Source organism: Hypanus sabinus, chromosome 26 (genome assembly GCF_030144855.1).
Source record: "Hypanus sabinus isolate sHypSab1 chromosome 26, sHypSab1.hap1, whole genome shotgun sequence".
Classification (NCBI taxonomy): domain Eukaryota; kingdom Metazoa; phylum Chordata; class Chondrichthyes; order Myliobatiformes; family Dasyatidae; genus Hypanus; species Hypanus sabinus.
Genome location: NC_082731.1, coordinates 17445067 through 17464459, shown reverse-complemented (window position 1 = coordinate 17464459; position 19393 = coordinate 17445067). Strand labels below are relative to the sequence as shown.

Sequence of the window (19393 nt, the reverse complement as noted above, 5' to 3'; positions counted from 1 at the left end):
GAGCTTGTGGACTACAGGCTAACCCCTGTTGACGTCAATGGATCTGGGGTTGAGAGGGTGAACAAATTCAAGTTCCTCAGCATAAACATCACTGAGGATCTCACGCGGACTGTACATACCGGCTGTGGGGTGAAAACGGCATAACAGTGTCCCTTTCACCTCAGACAGTTGAAGAAGTTTGGTATGGGACCCCAAAGAACTTTCTACAAGGGCACAATTGAGAGCATCCTGACCGGCTGCATCACCGCCTGGTTTGGGAACTGAACTTCCCTCAATCGCAGGACTCACAGAGAGTGGTGTGGACAGCCCAGTGCACCTGTAGCTGTGAACTTCCCACTATTCAGGACATTTACAAAGACAGGTGTGTGAAAAGGGCCCGGAGGATCATTGGGGACCCGAGTCACCCCAACCACAAACTGTTTCAGCTGCCAGCACCCGGGAAAAGCCAGGACCAGCAGGCTCCGGGACGGCTTCTTCCACCAGGCCATCAGACTGATTGGAGTGTACTCAGCAGGCCGGGCAGTATCAACCGCGATCCGCTACGCCGCGGCCAGGTATGCCCACCGTGAACAAGTTTAAATCTTGCCCCCCGACCTGCTGAGTTCCTCCAGCGTGTCGTACGTGTAGCTGTGACCCCAGTATCAGCAGAGTGCTTTGTGTTTTCTGTGTAACATCGGCTGTCTTGTTTATTATAAATTACTATGATTGCACACTTAGATGGAGACGTAACGTAAAGATTTTTTACTCGTATGTGAAGGATGTAAGAAATTCAATTCAGTTCTGTGTGTAGGTGTGTGAGAGAGTCTGTGGTGTTTATATGTGTGTGTGTGTGTGGTGTGTGAGGAAGTGTTGGTGCCTGCGTGTATCTGAGAGAGGAGAATGTGAGAGAGACTCTACCGTGTTTGTATTTGTGTGAGATGGAGTGAGTGTGTGTGTGTGTGGAAGTGTTGGTGCCTGCGTTTGGTGTGTGTGTATCTGAAAGAAGAGAATGTGAGAGAGACTCTACCGTGTTTGTATTTGTGTGAGATGGAGTGAGTGTGTGTGTGAGGAAGTGTGTTGTGACGGGTGACTCCTGTGTCAGTCCAGCCCCTCTGCGTGACGACAGCAGCTTTGGTGAGATAGTCACGTGATTTCTCAGAAAGCTGAAGATCCAGCCGAGTTTATAAAGAAGGGCGGGAGGCGAGACCGTGTATTCAGAGTGGAGCAGGGTCGCGAGCAGTGCAGAACCCCGCTTCCAGCCAGATCCTTGCCGCCGACCCACAGGTAACGGGGAGTCGGGGTGGGGGGAGCGGCAGGTGAGGGCTGAGGTGTGGGAGACCTGTCGATTGCAGGAAGCGAGGGTGAGGAGGGTTTGTTTTGGCTGGATGGGGTGTGGGACGGTTTAGCGGGGGTGGGGGGACGGGACTCGTTATTAACCCCGTCTGCTGGAGATCGCGCCTCGTTAGGAGCAGAGGGCGACGGGGGACCCCGTCTCTGTTTACCCACGGATCACTCCCTCCTTCCCAATTTCCACTTCCGTCACCCTCACTCCCTCATTCCTCTCACTACTTCCTCCCTAACTCCTCTCAATGCCCCCTCCCTCCCTCCTTTCACTGCCCCCTCTCCCTCCCTCTCACTGCCCCCTACCTTACCCCTCTCACTGCCCCCTACCTTACCCCTCTCACTGCCCCCTACCTTACCCCTCTCACTGCTCCTTACCTTACCCCTCTCACTGCTCCCTCACCTCTCTCACTGCCCCCTACCTTACCCCTCACACTACCCCTCTGCCCCTTCCTCTTCTCATTACCCCCTCACTGCCCCTCCCTCATCCCTCTCACTGCCCCTTCCCTCCTCTCACTACCCCTCACTGTCCCCTCCCTCCTCTCACTACCCCTCACTGCCCCACTCCCTCCCTCCTCTCAATGCCCGTTCACTCCCTCCCTCCTCTCAATGCCACTCTCCCTCTCAATGCCCCCTCCCTCCCTCATCCACCATCGTTCCTCCCTCACCCTATCCCTCCCCCACTTCCTTCACTCCCTCCCTCTCCTCTTCCTCTCACCAACCCATCTCTCACTGTTCCCTTCTCCCTGCTCTCCTTACCCTCACTCCTGTTCCTGTTCCCTCACTCACTTAGTTCCTCTCCTACCCCTTCCCTCCCCGAGTGCCTCGGCCCACAGGCCGGCCCGTGTTTGTTATTGCATCTGCCAGCGAGTCCCGTTCACGCTGCGAGTCCCGGGCGAACAGGCAAAGCCGCGCTGGCCGCGGTGATGACTGCTCTTCCGTCCCAGCTTCCCACCCTCCTCCCTCTCCACCTTCCTTCCGCCCCCACCTCCCTGCAGAGAGGGCAGAGGGGATTCCCCAGGACGTTGCCTGGACTGGGTCCGGAGCCAGCGAGGCTGAGGGGGGTGACCTGATAGAAGTCTATCGGAGGCAGGGAGAGGGAGAGAGGATCGTGTAGGTAGGGTGTGAGAAGCGAGAGCGTCGTGTTTGGGAACGCCTCCTCCTCCCCTGCCATCAGATTCCATAAACACAATCTCACCATCTCCCCTTTGTGTTTGCTTGGTAATTGCTGCAGCAAAACAACTCGTTTCGTGACGTGTAAAGCAGCGTTAGGGCTTTCGTCCCAGTCCACTGTATAGTGGCTGATCTTTTCTCTCCTCCTAACCCCTCCCCCTATCCTTGGACACTATGGTGAATCAAGAACTTCTGTAAGTCTGTCACTGACCCGGGGCCCACACCCATCGAGACGACGGATTCCACAGACTCACCACCTCCTTCGCCCCCGTTCTGACGGGACCAGCGCCCCCCCCTCTGGGCCCAGACTCCCCCAACTTGTCATCGGGGAGAATAAGCCTGATTTGGATGGAGCTGGGGGGGGGGGGAGGGAAGAGTTTTAAGGGGGACGTAAGTGAGGGGTTGCTGTCTGGGACTTGCTACCAGCGAGGTGGGAGAATCAGATACAGGAAGGAGGCATTTCATCACGGACTTCAGTAGGTACGGTGGTGAGGATAGGGTCTGTATGGAGGCAAGAGGGATTGGCAATGATGAATGGGCCAAATGGCCTCACTCCTTGCTGGATGGCTCTGTGACATCGCCCTTACCTGCTGCCTCACACCTCCTCTCCTCTCTCCTCATTCCTTTGTCCATCCTTCATCTTCTCCTCTCGGCCCGTTCCTCCACTTCCCTGACCATTCCATACACTCTCGGCCCACTCCCATTCCTTCCCCTCAGCCCGCTCCCCCTCTCTGCCCCTCAGCCCGCTCCCCCTCTCTGCCCCTCGGCCCACTCCTCTACTCTGCCCCTCGGCCCGCTCCCCCACTTCCCTGACCATTCCATACACTCTCGGCCCCTCCCATCCCTTCCCCTCAGCCCGCTCCCCCTCTCTGCCCCTCGGCCCGCTCCCCCACTTCCCTGACCATTCCATACACTCTCGGCCCCTCCCATCCCTTCCCCTCCTCCATCACCTCCACATTCTCCTCGCTTCACCCCTGCTCCTCGCCTGCACACTCCCCTCCTCCATTACCCCACCACATCCACAATTCCCTCCTTCACAACCCCCTCGCCTAGACCAATCTCAAACCTCTTTTTTTTCCCCTCTCTGACCCTCCCGCTCCCCGATGCCCCCCTCCTTCCCTGCCCCCGTACTCTCCAAGCTGGATGTGACCATGCCCCAGTCCCGGGGCTGGCTGAGCTCTCCCCAGAACCCGGCATCGGATCGGGGGGGGGGGGGGGGGGTCTGGGCTGGACGGGGTTGCTGCGCTCGTTACCGGGGCGGTTTGGGGAAGGTCGTGGTGGGGTCAGGGTTGAATGAGGGCGATGTGGGATAAAGGAAAGGTAGTTTCCCGGACTCAGGAGGCTGGGGGTTGCCGAGGTCACGGCAAATGAGTTCATTATTGTCAGATGAACGGAGAAGCCAAACGCTGGTCTTGCTGGTGGTTCAAATTGTTACACGGTGCAGTGAGGTGGAAAGAGGAAGGACAGGCAAGGCGTGACAGTTACAGGGAGACAAGGTGCAAGATCGTGACAGGAGGTCAGGAGTCCATCTCAGTGCACTCAGGAACATTGAATGACTTGATAACGGCAGGGTAGAGGCCATGCCTGAGTCTGGAGCTGCCCAGAGGGAGGAGGTCCAGGGTGGCGGGGTGTTTGACGATGCTGGGAGTCAGAAGTATTGACGGCCCGGGAAGAGGAAGGTGTGATGTGCTGCAGGCACAACTCTCTGCAGCTTCCTGCAGATCAGATGCCGTACCAAGCTGGTAATGCACCCAGAGGAGACACGAGCAGAATCAGGCCATTTGGCCTATCGAGTCTGCTCCACCATTCCATCATGATTGATTTATTAGACCACATGAACCCCATTCTTCTACCTTCTACTCCTAACCTTTGACCTCCTGAACCCCATTGTCCTACCTTCTATCTGTAATCTTTGACATCCTGAACCCCATTCTCTTACCTTCTATCCCTAACCTTTGAGATCCTGAACCCCATTCTCCTACCTTCTATCCGTAACCTTTGACCTCCTGAACCCCATTCTCCTACCTTCTATCCGTAACCTTTGACCTCCTGACTCAAGGACGCTCTCTGTGGTTCACCCGTAAACGTTGGTAAGGCCTGACTGAGACGTGCACACTTCTTTAGCCTCCTGAGGGAAGTGGAGGCCTCGGTGATATTTATGGGCTGTGACCTCAACCGGGTCCGGGACCACGGCGGGCCGTGACTAACGTTCCCCGCCAGGAACATGAAGCGGTCAGGCTTCACAATCTGGCCGCCACGGAGCGTGTGCACCACGCCCTCCCCCACCTTCCTGATGACAATGACTGGCTCTTTTGTTCTGCTGACGTTGAGGTGGTTGTCATGACACCATTTGACAAAGCTCTCTATCTCATTGCTGTCATCTGAGCGGCCATCATCAAGACGCGATCAAACAGTGGATGCAGTTGAGTTCGAAGTTCATTTCTACCAAAGTGGACGTAAACGACTCAGCCTGAGATTGGTTTGCGGTAGGCGGTCTGAAACCTGAAAGAACCCATTAAAAAAAGGACCAATGAGCGCCCAGCGTGCAGAAGAGAGAAAGGGAATGCACAGGTGCATCATGCAGACATTGAAAGCAGAGAGTGAGTCCGTAGACACGGAGCCCGGAAACCTTGGCTTCAGTTCTTCACTCTGCAGGACATGAGCACGCTCCGGCAAATGTGTAGAGAGTAGGGTTAGGGGCCTGAGGAAGCAGATTTGTTGGGGGGGGGGGGGTTTACCGATGTCGAGGATTTAGAGGGGTTGTCGTTGCCCCATCCTTGCTTAGCAGGTCAGGGATCCTGTTGCTGGGGAGTAATTGACTCCCAGGGCCTGGATTTTGGTTGGAATTGGCATTGAAGTCAGAACTATGGTCGATAAACATCGGTCTTGATTTGGGGGTCTGCAGAGCTGAGAGTAGAGCCAGGGAAACGGTGCCCGTGGTCGACGTGTTTCAGGACGCGCTTTGAGAATGGGGTGGGTGAGGTGGCAGCCCTGTCGGAGTGGGGTTGAGGACCTGTGGGAGGTCGAAGGGCCGGGGGTTCGGGGGACACGGAGGAAAGTCCGGCACCGCTGACCCTGGCTGATGGTTGCCCTAGGTGCTGCCATGGTAGGCCGCCCGAGATCGACACGGAAGCTAAAGCAATGGATGATCGAGCAGGTGGACAAGGGGCTGTGCCCCGGCCTGGTCTGGGAGGACCGCAAGCTCGGAATGTTCCGGATCCCCTGGAAGCACGCGGGCAAACAGGACTACAGGCACGACGAGGATGCTGCCATCTTCAAGGTGACCACTTCTTCACCCCTTCACCCTTCACCCCTTCACCCCTTCACCTCTTCACCTCTTCACCCCTTCACCCCTTCACCTCTTCACCCCTTCACCCCTTCACCCTTACCCCTTCACCCCTTCACCCCTTCACCTCTTCACCCCTTCACCCTTACCCCTTCACCTCTTCACCCCTTCACCTTTACCCCTTCACCCCTTCACCTCTTCACCCCTTCACCTCTTCACCCCTTCACCCTTACCCCTTCACCCCTTCACCCCTTCACCCTTACCCCTTCACCCCTTCACCTCTTCACCCCTTCACCCTTACCCCTTCACCTCTTCACCCCTTCACCCTTACCCCTTCACCCTTACCCCTTCACCCTTACCCCTTCACCCCTTCACCCCTTCACCTCTTCACCCCTTCACCCTTACCCCTTCACCCTTACCCCTTCACCCCTTCACCCCTTCACCCTTACCCCTTCACCCCTTCACCTCTTCACCCCTTCACCCTTACCCCTTCACCCCTTCACCCCTTCACCCTTACCCCTTCACCCCTTCACCTCTTCACCCCTTCACCCTTACCCCTTCACCTCTTCACCCCTTCACCCTTACCCCTTCACCCTTACCCCTTCACCCCTTCACCCCTTCACCTCTTCACCCCTTCACCCTTACCCCTTCACCCTTACCCCTTCACCCCTTCACCCCTTCACCTCTTCACTTCACCCCTTCACCCCTTCACCCTTACCCCTTCACCCCTTCACCTCTTCACCCCTTCACCCTTACCCCTTCACCTCTTCACCCCTTCACCTTTACCCCTTCACCCCTTCACCTCTTCACCCCTTCACCTCTTCACCCCTTCACCCTTACCCCTTCACCCCTTCACCCCTTCACCCTTACCCCTTCACCCCTTCACCCTTACCCCTTCACCTCTTCACCCCTTCACCCTTACCCCTTCACCCTTACCCCTTCACCCCTTCACCTCTTCACCCCTTCACCTCTTCACCCCTTCACCCCTTCACCTCTTCACCCCTTCACCCTTACCCCTTCACCCCTTCACCCCTTCACCTCTTCACCCCTTCACCCCTTCACCCCTTCACCTCTTCACCTTCACCTCTTCACCCCCTTCACCCCTTCACCCTATGACCCCATCTTCTGTCCTGTGACCCCCTTATTTGTGTCTGACCTTGTCCCTGGGAGTGTGTGACGGGACGGTGTGGAGGGAGCCTCACCCTGTGTCTGACCCTGTCCCCGGGAGTGTGTGACGGGACGGTGTGGAGGGAGCCTCACCCTGTGTCTGACCCTGTCCCTGGGAGTGTGTGACGGGACGGTGTGAAGGGAGCCTCACCCTGTGTCTGACCCTGTCCCCGGGAGTGTGTGACGGGACGGTGTGGAGGGAGCCTCACCCTGTGTCTGACCCTGTCCCTGGGAGTGTGTGATGGGATGGTGGGGAGGGAGTGTGTGACGGGACGGTGTGAAGGGAGTGTGTGACGGGACGGTGTGGAGGGAGCCTCACCCTGTGTCTGACCCTGTCCCTGGGAGTGTGTGATGGGATGGTGGGGAGGGAGTGTGTGACGGGACGGTGTGAAGGGAGTGTGTGACGGGACGGTGTGGAGGGAGCCTCACCCTGTGTCTGACCCTGTCCCTGGGAGTGTGTGACGGGACGGTGTGAAGGGAGTGTGTGACGGGACGGTGTGGGGGGAGCCTCACCCTGTGTCTGACCCTGTCCCTGGGAGTGTGTGACGGGACGGTGGGGAGGGAGCCTCACCCTGTGTCTGACCCTGTCCCCGGGAGTGTGTAATGGGACGGTGTGGAGGGAGCCTCACCCTGTGTCTGACCCTGTCCCCGGGAGTGAGTGACGGGACGGTGTGGAGGGAGCCTCACCCTGTGTCTGACCCTGTCCCCGGGAGTGAGTGACGGGACGGTGGGGAGGAACTGCTGCGACCCTGCGGTCTCAGTGTAGTCGAGGACGATTTGAGGCAGCTAATGGGACGTCTGCCTCTCTTTCTCTCCCCCCCCCCCCAGGCGTGGGCCAAGTTCAAGGGCAAGTACAAGGAGGGTGATAAGGTGGACCCTGCCACCTGGAAGACGCGGATGCGGTGTGCTCTGAACAAGAGCAGCGAATTCGAGGAAGTCCCGGAGAGGTCCCAGCTCGATATCTCCGAACCTTACAAAGTGTACCGCATCATCGAGGAGGGGGCACAGAAGAGTAAGCCCCAGGACTCTTGAGGAGGGTGGGGCGTGAGGGGGTGAATATTTCAAGCAGAACCCAGTGGGATGAGCGGTTACTAATGGGTGGGGGTGTGCGTGGTGGAATATTTTGGCTTGTCAGGGGTACTGTGAGGGTCTGTTAGGGAGGGCAGGGTATTTAGAGGGGTGGGAGGGTTGAGTTGCCAGTGAGGGGTATTTCAGGGAGTACATACCTCAAGGGGTTTGCTTTAGGTGGTATTAGTGGGCAAAGGTTTTCAGAGGGGGTGGGTGAGTCACAGTCTTGCTGGGGGGGCTGTATTTTGGGGTGGTTGGAGGTGGCTGGGACGGGGTGTTTTGTGGGTGGGTGTGATGAAGGGTTGTCAAAGGGGTCTGACTGATCTCCCCCCCGCCCCAGCAGGGAAGGCTGTCCCGCTGCCGAGCCTGGACTCAGTGAAGCTGAAGAGGGAGGAAGCGCCGCGCGAGGAGAGTTTGAGTTCAGTGTCCACCAGCCCAGCCCTGCCCGAGATCAACTGCAAGGTGAGGGGACGGAGGGGAATGAGGGCCGGGAGGTGGGGGACACTCCAGTGGAGGCTGTTCGATCAACCCCGGCGGGAGTGGGGAGCAGCTGCCCAATCTCCGACCCTGGCAGGCCAGGTCTCCCCAGATCCGGTGGGAGGTGGGTCTGGTATCCCTGGATCCGGTGGGGGGGGGGTGTCGGGTCTCCCTGGATCCGGTGGGACGTGGGTCGGGTATCCCTGGATCCGGTGGGAGGTGGGTCAGGTGTCCCTGGATCCGGTGGGGGGGGTGTCGGGTCTCCCTGGATCCGGCGGGGGGGTGGGTCGGGTGTCCCTGGATCCGGCGGGGGGGTGGGTCGGGTGTCCCTGGATCCGGTGGGGAGGGTGTCGGGTGTCCCTGGATCCGGTGGGAGGTGGGTCAGGTGTCCCTGGATCCGGCAGGAGGTGGGTCTGGTCTCCTTGGATCCGGTGGGAGGTGGGTCGGGTCTCCCTGGATCCGGCGGGGGGTGGGTCTGGTCTCCCTGGATCCGGTGGGGGGGGGGGGTGTCGGGTCTCCCTGGATCCGGTGGGGGGTGGGTCGGGTGTCCCTGGATCTGGTGGGAGATGGGTCGGGTGTCCCTGGATCCGGCGGGGGGGGGTGTCGGGTGTCCCTGGATCCGGTGGGAGGTGGGTCGGGTCTCCCTGGATCCGGTGGGGGGGGTGTCGGGTGTCCCTGAATCCGGTGGGAGGTGGGTCGGGTGTCCCTGGATCCGGTGGGAGGTGGGTCGGGTGTCCCTGGATCCGGTGGGGGGGTGGGTCGGGTGTCCCTGGATCCGGCGGGGGGTGGGTGGAGCTGCTGTGATCCTGGCAGGCTCATTCTCCCATGTCCGAGAAGTGGCTGACTTCTCAACACCGGAACGACTGACCGCGTCCCTCTCTCATCAGCTGGAGGAGACAGACAGCGGCTGCGATCCCAGCTCCGGGTCGGAGATGTCCGCGCAGGAGGAGAGCTGCAGGGAGAGTGGTTCACTGGGCTCCAGCATGAACCCCAGCCCTGAAGGTAGGTCCCACCAGCTCAGTGCAGTTATCGGCCGCGGGTGGGAATGGGGAGTCGCACCAAAACCATCTGGGCCCGACTCCAGGCCCAAATCAGGCTGTGGGTCTTCTTGGGGTAATCGGGCCCCACCTATGGGGCAACACCGAACCCCTGGGCTCTTTGCGGGTATGAGGGTACCTAACCATGGTCTCCCTGACTGATGGTGCTGGAGGGTCGCCAGCGGGGGAGACGTGCTTCAATCATATGCCTCTCACTCTCTCTCTGCCTCCCCCATTCAGCAGACTCGACTAACTTCCTGACCTGCGACCCCGCTCCTGTGTCACCCAACATCGTGGAAACAGGTAAGCGATCGGGGCTGGGGCATCCGACTGGGGGGGGGGCAGGAGGGTGCGGGGCATGAGATGGGCATTACCTGGACCTCAATGGCCCTGTTTGGCCGGGGCAGTTGTGGAGATTTTGGGGGGGAGCCATCTGTGAGGACCTTAGTGACCTCGGAGATACTGTCATGTCCTTAAAGGTTCAGCTTGCAGACCAGGGAGAAGGGAGCAGAGAAAGAGAGGGGGGAGAGTAAGAGGTGGACAGATGGGAGTAGAGAGAGGTGGGAGGGGAGAAAAGAGGGAGAGCGAGGATGGAGGCTGGAAAAGTGAGGGAGGGAGAAGGGGAGAGAAAAGGAGGGAAGAGTAAGAGGTGGAGGGAGAGGGAGAGATGGAGGTTGGGAGAGAGGGAGAGCGAGGGAGGCTGGAAAAATGAGGGAGAGGGGAAGAGGAGGGGGTGGCAGAATCGAGGGGGAGGGACATTGAGAAAGGAGAGGGTGATAGGAAGAAGAGAAGGGGAGAGGGGAGGTGTAGGGGAGAGTTAGAGGGGGACAGCTGGGGCAAAGGGAGCGGTGGGTGCAGAGGGGCAGGTGGGCAGGTAAAGGGAGGCAATAAGAGAGTTTAGTGAAAGCTGCAGAGTTACTGAACAAGGAAGACAGAAAGACCCTCGATGGGCCAGACGCTCGGACGGACGGGTGGGATCTGACTGCACTCCGAGTGGGCAGCACCCGGCGGGTGGGAATAGAGGGTGTGTTCCTGGGAGTTCAGCAGGGGATGAGTGTCGGAAGGAGCAGAGGGAGGGCAGCGACGATTCCGTCGGCCTGATGGAGGAAGGGCCGAAAATGTCCCTGAAGCGGGCTCAGGGTTGTTGTTCTGAAATATGTTGTTTTGTGGCAGCAGTACGGTGCGAAACCTAGAACGACAATTGTCCGTTCATTGTGCGCCGTGTCATGTGACGTTTCTGTGACTGTAATTGCTCTTGGCAACTCTTCCACAGAATTGGTTTGCCATTGCCTCCCGTAAAATTGAAGGGCTCGTCAAATGAAGGGAGTTTGATGGCCCTGGGCCTCTACTCACTGAAATTCAGAAGAATGAGGGGTGACCTCATTGAAACCTACCGAAAGGCCTCGATAGAGTGGATGTGGAGAGGATGTCTCCAGTGGTGGGAGAGTCTCAGACCAGTTGTGTGCAGTTTTGCTCACTGAATTACAGGAAGGATGTTAATAAGGTTGAAAGAGCGCAGAGAAGGTTTACAAGGATGTTGCCAGGACTTGAGAAACTGAGTTACAGAGAAAGGTTGAATAGGTTAGGACTTTATTCCCTGGAGCATAGGAGAATGAGGGGTGATTTGATAGAGGTATATAAAATGATGATGGGTACAGATAGAGTGAATGCAAGCAGGCTTTTTCCACTGAGGCTAGGGGAGAAAAAAACCAGAGGACATGGGTTAAGGGTGAAGGGGGAAAAGTTTAAAGAGAACATTGGGGGGGGGGTGCTTCTTCACACAGGGAGAGGTGGGATTGTGGAATGAGCAGCCAGATGAAGTGGTAAATGTGGGCTCACTTTTAACATTTAAGAAAAACTTGGACCGGTACATGGATGAGAGGTGGCATGGAGGGATATGGGCCAGGTGCAGGTCAGTGGGACTAGGCAGAAAAATGGTTCAGCACAGCCAAGAAAGGCCTGTTTCTGTGCTGTAATGTTCTATGGTTCTATGGCACAGCCTCAGGATAGAGGGGCGTCCTTTTATAACGGAGATGAGAAGGAATTTCTTTAGCCAGAGGGTGGTGAATCTGTGGAATTCTTTGCCACAGGCAGCTGTGGAGACCAAGGCGTTGGGTGTATTTCTGGCAGAAGCTGATCGATTCTTCACTGGTCAGGGCATGAAGGGATACGGGGAGAAGATTGGGGCTGAGAGGAAAATGGATGATGATGGAAAATGGAAAATGATGAAATGGCGGAGCAGACTTGATGGGCTGAATGGCCTCTAATCCTGCTCCTTTACCTCATGGTTTTCCAGTGATTATAAATTACAAATCACGTGGATGAGGAGCGGTGAGTTTGTGGGTCCATGGGCAGTTTAGAAGTCTGGTGGTAGAGTGGAAGGAGTGGTTCCTGAACCATTGCCTCCTGTGCCTTCTTGGTGGTAATGGGAGTGAGAAGAGGGCAGGTGCCGGATGGTGGGGGTCCTTAATGATGGATGCAGCCTTTGAAGATGTCCTCGATAGAGGGGGAGGGTTGATGCGTCCCGCAGCATCTTGCGACCGGAGCCTCTGTGCTTGGGGCGAGGGGTTGGAGGTGTGGCTCAGGAGGGTGGACAGACTCCTGTGTTCATTGGGGCTCCGGAGGGCGAGGGGAGGGATCGGGTTCACTTTTGTGGGGCCCTCCTGTGCTAATTCAGAGCCTCTGCCCTGCTCTCCCCGCGCAGAGCCCAACGCCATGTTCGTCTCGTTCCGGTACGGCGGCGTGGAGGTGAGCAGCGCGGTGACGCGGCACGGCTGCAAGATCTCGTCCACGGCGCAGCCGCCCGCCGCCTCCTTCGGCTCCCAGTCCCTGGAGAAGCTGTGCTTCCCGCCCGCCTCCTGCATCGGGGACCCCGTGAAGCGCCAGGCCACGGCGGAGCTCCTCAACTTCCTGGAGCGCGGCGTGATGCTGGACAGCAACGCCCACGGCATCTTCGCCCAGCGCCTCTGCCAGGGCCGCGTCTTCTGGACCGGGCCCGGCCCGGCGTGCACCAACCAGCCCAGGAAGCTGGAGCGGGCCCGCGTCGAGAAGCTCTTCGACCGCAGAGTCTTCGAGGAAGGTCGGTAACCTTCGGCGGTTCACGGTTTGGTCCTGGGGTTACGGGCGTTGGCTGTGTGTGGGGGGGTGGGATTCACGGTTTGGTCCTGGGGTTACGGGCGTTGGGTGTGTGTGGGGGGGTGGGATTCACGGTTTGGTCCTGGGGTTACGGGCGTTGGGTGTGTGTGGGGGGAGGGGCTGGACGGAGGTTGTGTTGGTCACTTGGGGGGGGGGGGCAGAATGGAAAGTTGATACCGCTGGTTGCAACTGAGAGTACAAGGGTGGGGATTGTGGGGTTGGAGAGGTCAGGCGGGGGGGTCCAGAGGAAGGTGAGGCTGGGTCCGGGGCCGGGTTAGTGGTCGGTGAAAGGGTCGGGGGCCGGGTTAGTGGTCGGTGAAAGGGTCGGGGGCTGGGTTAGTGGTCGGTGAAAGGGTCGGGGGCCGGGTTAGTGGTCGGTGAAAGGATCGGGGGCCGGGTTAGTGGTCGGTGAAAGGATCGGGGGCCGGGTTAGTGGTCGGTGAAAGGATCGGGGGAGGGTTAGTGGTCGGTGAAAGGGTCGGGGGCCGGGTTAGTGGTCGGTGAAAGGGTCGGGGGCCGGGTTAGTGGTCGGTGAAAGGGTCGGGGGAGGGTTAGTGGTCGGTGAAAGGGTCGGGGGAGGGTTAGTGGTCGGTGAAAGGGTCGGGGGCTGGGATAGTGGTCGGTGAAAGGGTCGGGGGAGGGTTAGTGGTCGGTGAAAGCGTCGGGGGCCGGGTTAGTGGTCGGTGAAAGGGTCGGGGGCCGGGTTAGTGGTCGGTGAAAGGGTCGGGGGCCGGGTTAGTGGTCGGTGAAAGGATCGGGGGAGGGTTAGTGGTCGGTGAAAGGGTTGGGGGCCGGGTTAGTGGTCGGTGAAAGGGTCGGGGGAGGGTTAGTGGTCGGTGAAAGGGTCGGGGGAGGGTTAGTGGTCGGTGAAAGGGTCGGGGGAGGGTTAGTGGTCGGTGAAAGGGTCGGGGGAGGGTTAGTGGTCGGTGAAAGGGTCGGGGGAGGGTTAGTGGTCGGTGAAACGGTCGGGGGCCGGGTTAGTGGTCGGTGAAAGGGTCGGGGGCCGGGTTAGTGGTCGGTGAAAGGGTCGGGGGCCGGGTTAGTGGTCGGTGAAAGGGTCGGGGGCCGGGTTAGTGGCCGGTGAAAGGGTCGGGGGCCGGGTTAGTGGCCGGTGAAAGGGTCGGGGGCCGGGTTAGTGGTCGGTGAAAGGGTCGGGGGAGGGTTAGTGGTCGGTGAAAGGGTCGGGGGCCGGGTTAGTGGTCGGTGAAAGGGTTGGGGGAGGGTTAGTGGTCGGTGAAAGGGTCGGGGGCTGGGATAGTGGTCGGTGAAAGGGTCGGGGGCCGGGTTAGTGGTCGGTGAAAGGATCGGGGGCCGGGTTAATGGTCGGTGAAAGGGTCGGGGGCCGGGTTAGTGGTCGGTGAAAGGGTCGGGGGCCGGGTTAGTGGTCGGTGAAAGGGTCGGGGGAGGGTTAGTGGTCGGTGAAAGGGTCGGGGGAGGGTTAGTGGTCGGTGAAAGGGTCGGGGGCCGGGTTAGTGGTCGGTGAAAGGGTCGGGGGAGGGTTAGTGGTCGGTGAAAGGGTCGGGGGAGGGTTAGTGGTCGGTGAAAGGGTCGGGGGCCGGGTTAGTGGTCGGTGAAAGGGTTGGGGGCCGGGTTAGTGGTCGGTGAAAGGGTCGGGGGCCGGGTTAGTGGTCGGTGAAAGGGTCGGGGGAGGGTTAGTGGTCGGTGAAAGGGTCGGGGGAGGGTTAGTGGTCGGTGAAAGGGTCGGGGGCCGGGTTAGTGGTCGGTGAAAGGGTCGGGGGAGGGTTAGTGGTCGGTGAAAGGGTCGGGGGAGGGTTAGTGGTCGGTGAAAGGGTTGGGGGCCGGGTTAGTGGTCGGTGAAAGGATCGGGGGAGGGTTAGTGGTCGGTGAAAGGGTTGGGGGCCGGGTTAGTGGTCGGTGAAAGGGTCGGGGGAGGGTTAGTGGTCGGTGAAAGGGTCGGGGGAGGGTTAGTGGTCGGTGAAAGTGTCGGGGGAGGGTTAGTGGTCGGTGAAAGGATTGGGGGAGGGTTAGTGGTCGGTGAAAGGGTCGGGGGCCGGGTTAGTGGTCGGTGAAAGGGTCGGGGGCCGGGTTAGTGGTCGGTGAAAGGGTCGGGGGCCGGGTTAGTGGTCGGTGAAAAGTCGGGGGAGGTGAGCTCTTTTCCAATGCTGCCTGTGCTTTGCTGCAGAGTTGGAGCAGTATCGGCAAGGTAAAGGGGTGCTGCCTCAGCACCAGGTGACCCTCTGCTTCGGGGAAGAGTTCAGCGAAAAGGAGTCCATCGACAGCAAACTCATCACCGTGCAGGTAAGGGATACGTCAGCCCACTCCACTCCAACTCCTCTCCCTCTCCGCTCTGTGATCAGTCCGACTCCTTTCCCACTCCGCTCTGGGATCAGTCTGACTCCTCTCCCATTCCTCTCTGGGATCAGTCCGACTCCTTTCCCGCTCCACTCTGGGATCAGTCCGACACCTCTCCCACTCCGCTCTGGAATCAGTCCGACTCCTCTCCCATTCCGCTCTGGGATCAGTCAGACTCCTTTCCCGCTCCACTCTGGGATCAGTCCGACTCCTTTCCCACTCCGCTCTGGGATCAGTCCGACTCCTTTCCCGCTCCGCTCTGGGATCAGTCCGACTCCTTTCCCGCTCCGCTCTGGGATCAGTCCGACTCCTATCCCGCTCCGCTCTGGGATCAGTCCGACTCCTCTCCCACTCCGGTCTGGGATCAGTCCGACTCCTCTCCCACTCCGGTCTGGGATCAGTCTGACTCCTTTCCCGCTCCGCTCTGGGATCAGTCCGACTCCTTTCCCTCTCCACTCCAGGATCCATTCTACTCCGCTCTGTGATCAGTCCGACTCCTTTCCCGCTCCACCCCGGGATCAGTCCGACTCCTTTCCTGCTCCGCTCTGGGATCAGTCCGACTCCTCTCCCGCTCCGCTCCGGGATCCATTCTACTCCACTCTGGTCTGGGATCAGTCTGACTCCTTTCCTGCTCCGCTCTGGGATCAGTCCGACTCCTCTCCCGCTCCGCTCCGGGATCCATTCTACTCCACTCCGCTCTGGGATCAGTCCGACTCCTCTCCCACTCCGCTCTGGGATCAGTCCGACTCCTCTCCCACTCCGGTCTGGGATCAGTCTGACTCCTTTCCCGCTCCACTCCAGGATCCATTCTACTCCACTCCGGTCTGGGATCAGTCTGACTCCTTTCCCACTCCGCTCTGGGATCAGTCCGACTCCTTTCCCATTCCGCTCTGGGATCAGTCCGACTCCTCTCCCGCTCCGCTCCAGGATCCATTCTACTCCACTCTGGTCTGGGATCAGTCTGACTCCTTTCCTGCTCCGCTCTGGGATCAGTCCGACTCCTCTCCCGCTCCGCTCCGGGATCCATTCTACTCCACTCCGCTCTGGGATCAGTCCGACTCCTCTCCCACTCCGCTCTGGGATCAGTCCGACTCCTCTCCCACTCCGCTCTGGGATCAGTCTGACTCCTTTCCCGCTCCACTCCAGGATCCATTCTACTCCACTCCGGTCTGGGATCAGTCTGACTCCTTTCCTGCTCCGCTCTGGGATCAGTCCGACTCCTCTCCCACTCCACTCCGGGATCCATTCTACTCCGCTCTGGGATCAGTCCGACTCCTTTCCTGCTCTGCTCCGGGATTTGATCAACAACCCCTCCCAGAGCATCTGTGCTGCAACCCCCCCCCCCCCAGCTGTAATCCAGGGGCTGACTGTGCTCTCTTTCCCTCCCCAGGTTCACCAGATTGCTACCAAGCAGCTGCTGGATCAGGAGCTGGAGATCCAGAACACCTCCTTCCTGCTCCTTGAGCCTCTGACAGAAGCCAGCTTTGGCGAGGCCCTTTGCCAGGATCTGGCAGTCTCTTTACCAGCTCACAGGCCCCAGCCAGGCCACTGCACACTCTGGCTTGACCAAATGTCATCTCAGGCCTGAGCCCAAACTACCAACTGGAGCCTAAACTTCATAGCACTTAACCGGGGTGCCGTAACCCCTGACCCTAGGTCTGGCTTGCATGATCTCTCACCCCAGAGCTTGCTCCTCCCCCTTGCCCCCCCACCCTAGCCTCAGAGGTTGACCATGGGGCATGGGGGGGGGCAAATCTGGAACCAAGGGAGTGTCTCAAGGAAAAAAAACAGCCCAGGCACTGTGGCGGGCAGTCCCGTTGCCATGACGACAGGCTGGATGGCACGTGGAGGAGAGGGCAGGCTGGGGAGATGATTGGGACGTCCTGTTAATGCCCACCTCTACCCCAGACGCAGAGCCTGAGCATGGCCTGTCGCACCCCCTCCCCATCTCTCGCACATGACCTCCGGCCCGGGACCTCTCGCAGGCCTGGGACTTGAAGCCATTGGATCCTGGCCCTGTTGACTGGATCTGCATCATTCTCTCCCACAGCTGCAAACTCTCAGAATTCCACTGTTCCGGTAATGTAATGTACTTCCGAAAGTCTGGCCCTTCCCAGAATCCCATGGGTCAAGCATCAGAAACTCTTCTCATCCCTCAAATCTCTCCTTTTTCTCTCCCCATCTGTCCCCAACTCCTCTAATGCTCACCTCTCTCCTTCCCCTTCCCCCTACACCTACCCCTCTCCCTGCTGTCTTCCTGTCTCCCTTGAAAGCTCTCCCTCCCTGTCACCTTCACCTTCCGCATCTCCCCAGCCCGCACTTCTGCCCCCTCTCCTTCCTGGCTTTCCCCCATTCCCCTTTGTCCTCCCTATTTCTCACCCCCCACCCCAAATTCTCTGGAACATTTCTCCTGTCTCTGCCCCTCCCCTTCCCCTTCTCCTATCACCACTGCCCACTCTCCTAAGGGTGACTCCTGACCCTTCAGTCCCCCCCCACCCCACTAATCTCGTGAGGTGAGTTTCAGTGAGGGAAGGGGGTGGGGGGTTGATAACTGTATATACTGTGAAGCTCGATGTCTCTTTGTAATCCTACCTGTTTATAATAAACTACATAATTTCTGAATCTGTCTTTTTACTGTCACCGTCACCTCCCCCCAGTAGATGCATGCATGCTTGTCGTATGTTCAGAATGCGTAATTGAGGTGTATGCCTAGGAGTCGATAACCGGGGGGGGGGGGGTGGTGATGGGGTGAAATGGGAGCGGGGACAGGGAGATGTTGGGGTGGGGTGGGTGGGAAGGAGTCCGAATTCTAACAGGGCTAAGTGTGTAGAGGATGGGTAGGGGTTGATGGAGTGAGATGAGGGGAGAGATGGGGGGAAGCGGGTGCAAACGCTCCCAAGGCTCAGTCTGGATAGTAGGTAACCGGGCGTGGACACGCAGTCCAGGAAAGCTAAAAAACCAACAAGACAGAAGAAACTGCTTCAGGAGCAAAGCTTTTGGTTACGGGGCACAAGGCTGCTTGGAGCAGAAAAATGCAAAGTATTTCTCACTCTCCAAAGTGGGTACTTTTTGAAAACGCTGCTTGGGTGGGGATGGGACGGTGTGGACGGGGTAACTGGAGAAATCTGAAAACGCTATCAGACGGCAGCACGCTATTTCATTGTTTTCTTGAACGCAGCCTAACAATTTCAGAACAGACGACAACGAGACTGAAGCCAGAAGAGTTAGAAATGTACTCACCAAATACTTTGACCCATAACTTACTGAATAAATAAGCATACTCACTTTGCCCTGTTTTCTGTCCTTGCTCCTATGAAGGTGGTTTACCTATTTATGCAAGTACTTCTCTGACAATAGATGTGTAACAGCCTAATGCAACATTGTATGGAAATACAAGATGACACTGATGCAGACATGTTTTATACATTTAACAAGGTGCTTTATTAATGCAACTAGTTAGTCAGTTTTTCAGTTTTCGTTGTCAACTGGGTCAGTCTGTCGTGAACTCCCTGTCGGTTGACTCTATAAACTCTAGTATTTGTTTTCTTTACTTTTAAGTTCTCCTGCGCGAAAGCCAACAGCTGTCCGTCGTTTTAAGCTTTTCTAGTCTGTAACTACACAAACGCGCACTTTCACGGCGAGATTCGACACCGAACATGTCGCTTGTTTTCGGTAGACGTGTCCTGCGCATGTCCAGTAGGAGGAGATTTGCTGAGATACCCGTTTCAGTGTGGACAGAGATATTTTCAAAAACGCATAGTGTGGACACCTATCGTTTTTACGCGAAACCGGCATTTTCAAAATTATCCGGCCTAGTGTGGATGTAGCCTAAGATTCATTTTCCTGCAGGCCTACTCAGCAGATCTATAGATAAGAGGGCCAATCAAGCAGATGGCAGAAGTTAACGGACTGTGCAAGTGCAAATATAAATAAACAGCAATGAATAATGTGAACATGAAAGAACAAGATGAAGAGTCCATAAAGTGAGATCATTGGCGGCGGGAGCATCTCGCTAGAAGAGTGCGGTTGTCCTCTTGTTCAACTGGTGGTCGACGGGTTGTAACTGTTCTTGAAGCTGGTGGGGCGAGTCCTGAGGCTCTTGTACCTTCTACCTGATGGCGGCAGTGAGAGAAGAGCACGGCCTGGGTGGCGGGGGATCTCTGGTGATGGACGCTGCTTTCCCGCAACAGCATTTCATGTGGATGTGCTCAGTGGTGGGGAGGGCTTGACCCGTGACGAAGTGGGCCATATCCACTGCTTTTTGAGGGTTTTCTGTTTCCACACCAGGCTGTGATGCAGCCAATCAACACACTCTCCACTATTCATCTGTAGAAGTTTCTCGAAGTTTTAGATGACATGATGAATCCTCGCAACTCCCAAGGAAGTAGAGATGCTGCCGTGCTTTCTTTGTAATTCC

At 57.9% G+C, this 19393-nt stretch overlaps 1 protein-coding gene across 4 annotated transcripts; it reads left to right on the top strand.

Moving 5' to 3' along the window:
• The first annotated feature begins 1125 nt into the window (after positions 1 to 1125).
• On the top strand, positions 1126 to 17598 carry LOC132381836 (interferon regulatory factor 8-like). Of its 4 annotated transcripts, none has more exons than XM_059951451.1 (9): positions 1126 to 1263; positions 5589 to 5773; positions 7775 to 7958; positions 8355 to 8476; positions 9379 to 9493; positions 9769 to 9831; positions 12233 to 12607; positions 14807 to 14922; positions 16367 to 17598. In XM_059951451.1, the coding sequence occupies exons 2-9, from the start codon at positions 5597 to 5599 to the stop codon at positions 16562 to 16564; spliced, it is 1350 nt and encodes a 449-aa protein (XP_059807434.1). In that variant the 5' UTR covers positions 1126 to 1263; positions 5589 to 5596; the 3' UTR covers positions 16565 to 17598. The 4 variants fall into 4 exon arrangements, with proteins under 4 accessions (XP_059807434.1, XP_059807437.1, XP_059807436.1 ...); XM_059951454.1 differs by having other exon boundaries at positions 1225 to 1340; positions 9772 to 9831; XM_059951453.1 differs by lacking the exon at positions 1126 to 1263 and adding an exon at positions 1316 to 1340 and having other exon boundaries at positions 8358 to 8476.
• Positions 17599 to 19393: the final 1795 nt, after the last annotated feature.

Excerpts from the sequence above, each read along its gene's own strand:
- LOC132381836 (XM_059951451.1), top strand. The coding sequence starts at position 5,597 with ATGGTAGGCCGCCCGAGATCGACACGGAAGCTAAAGCAATGGATGATC. Across the intron at positions 7,959-8,354 it reads CGAGGAGGGGGCACAGAAGA|CAGGGAAGGCTGTCCCGCTG; the intron begins GTAAGCCCCAGG and ends CCCCCGCCCCAG. Across the intron at positions 8,477-9,378 it reads TGCCCGAGATCAACTGCAAG|CTGGAGGAGACAGACAGCGG; the intron begins GTGAGGGGACGG and ends CTCTCTCATCAG.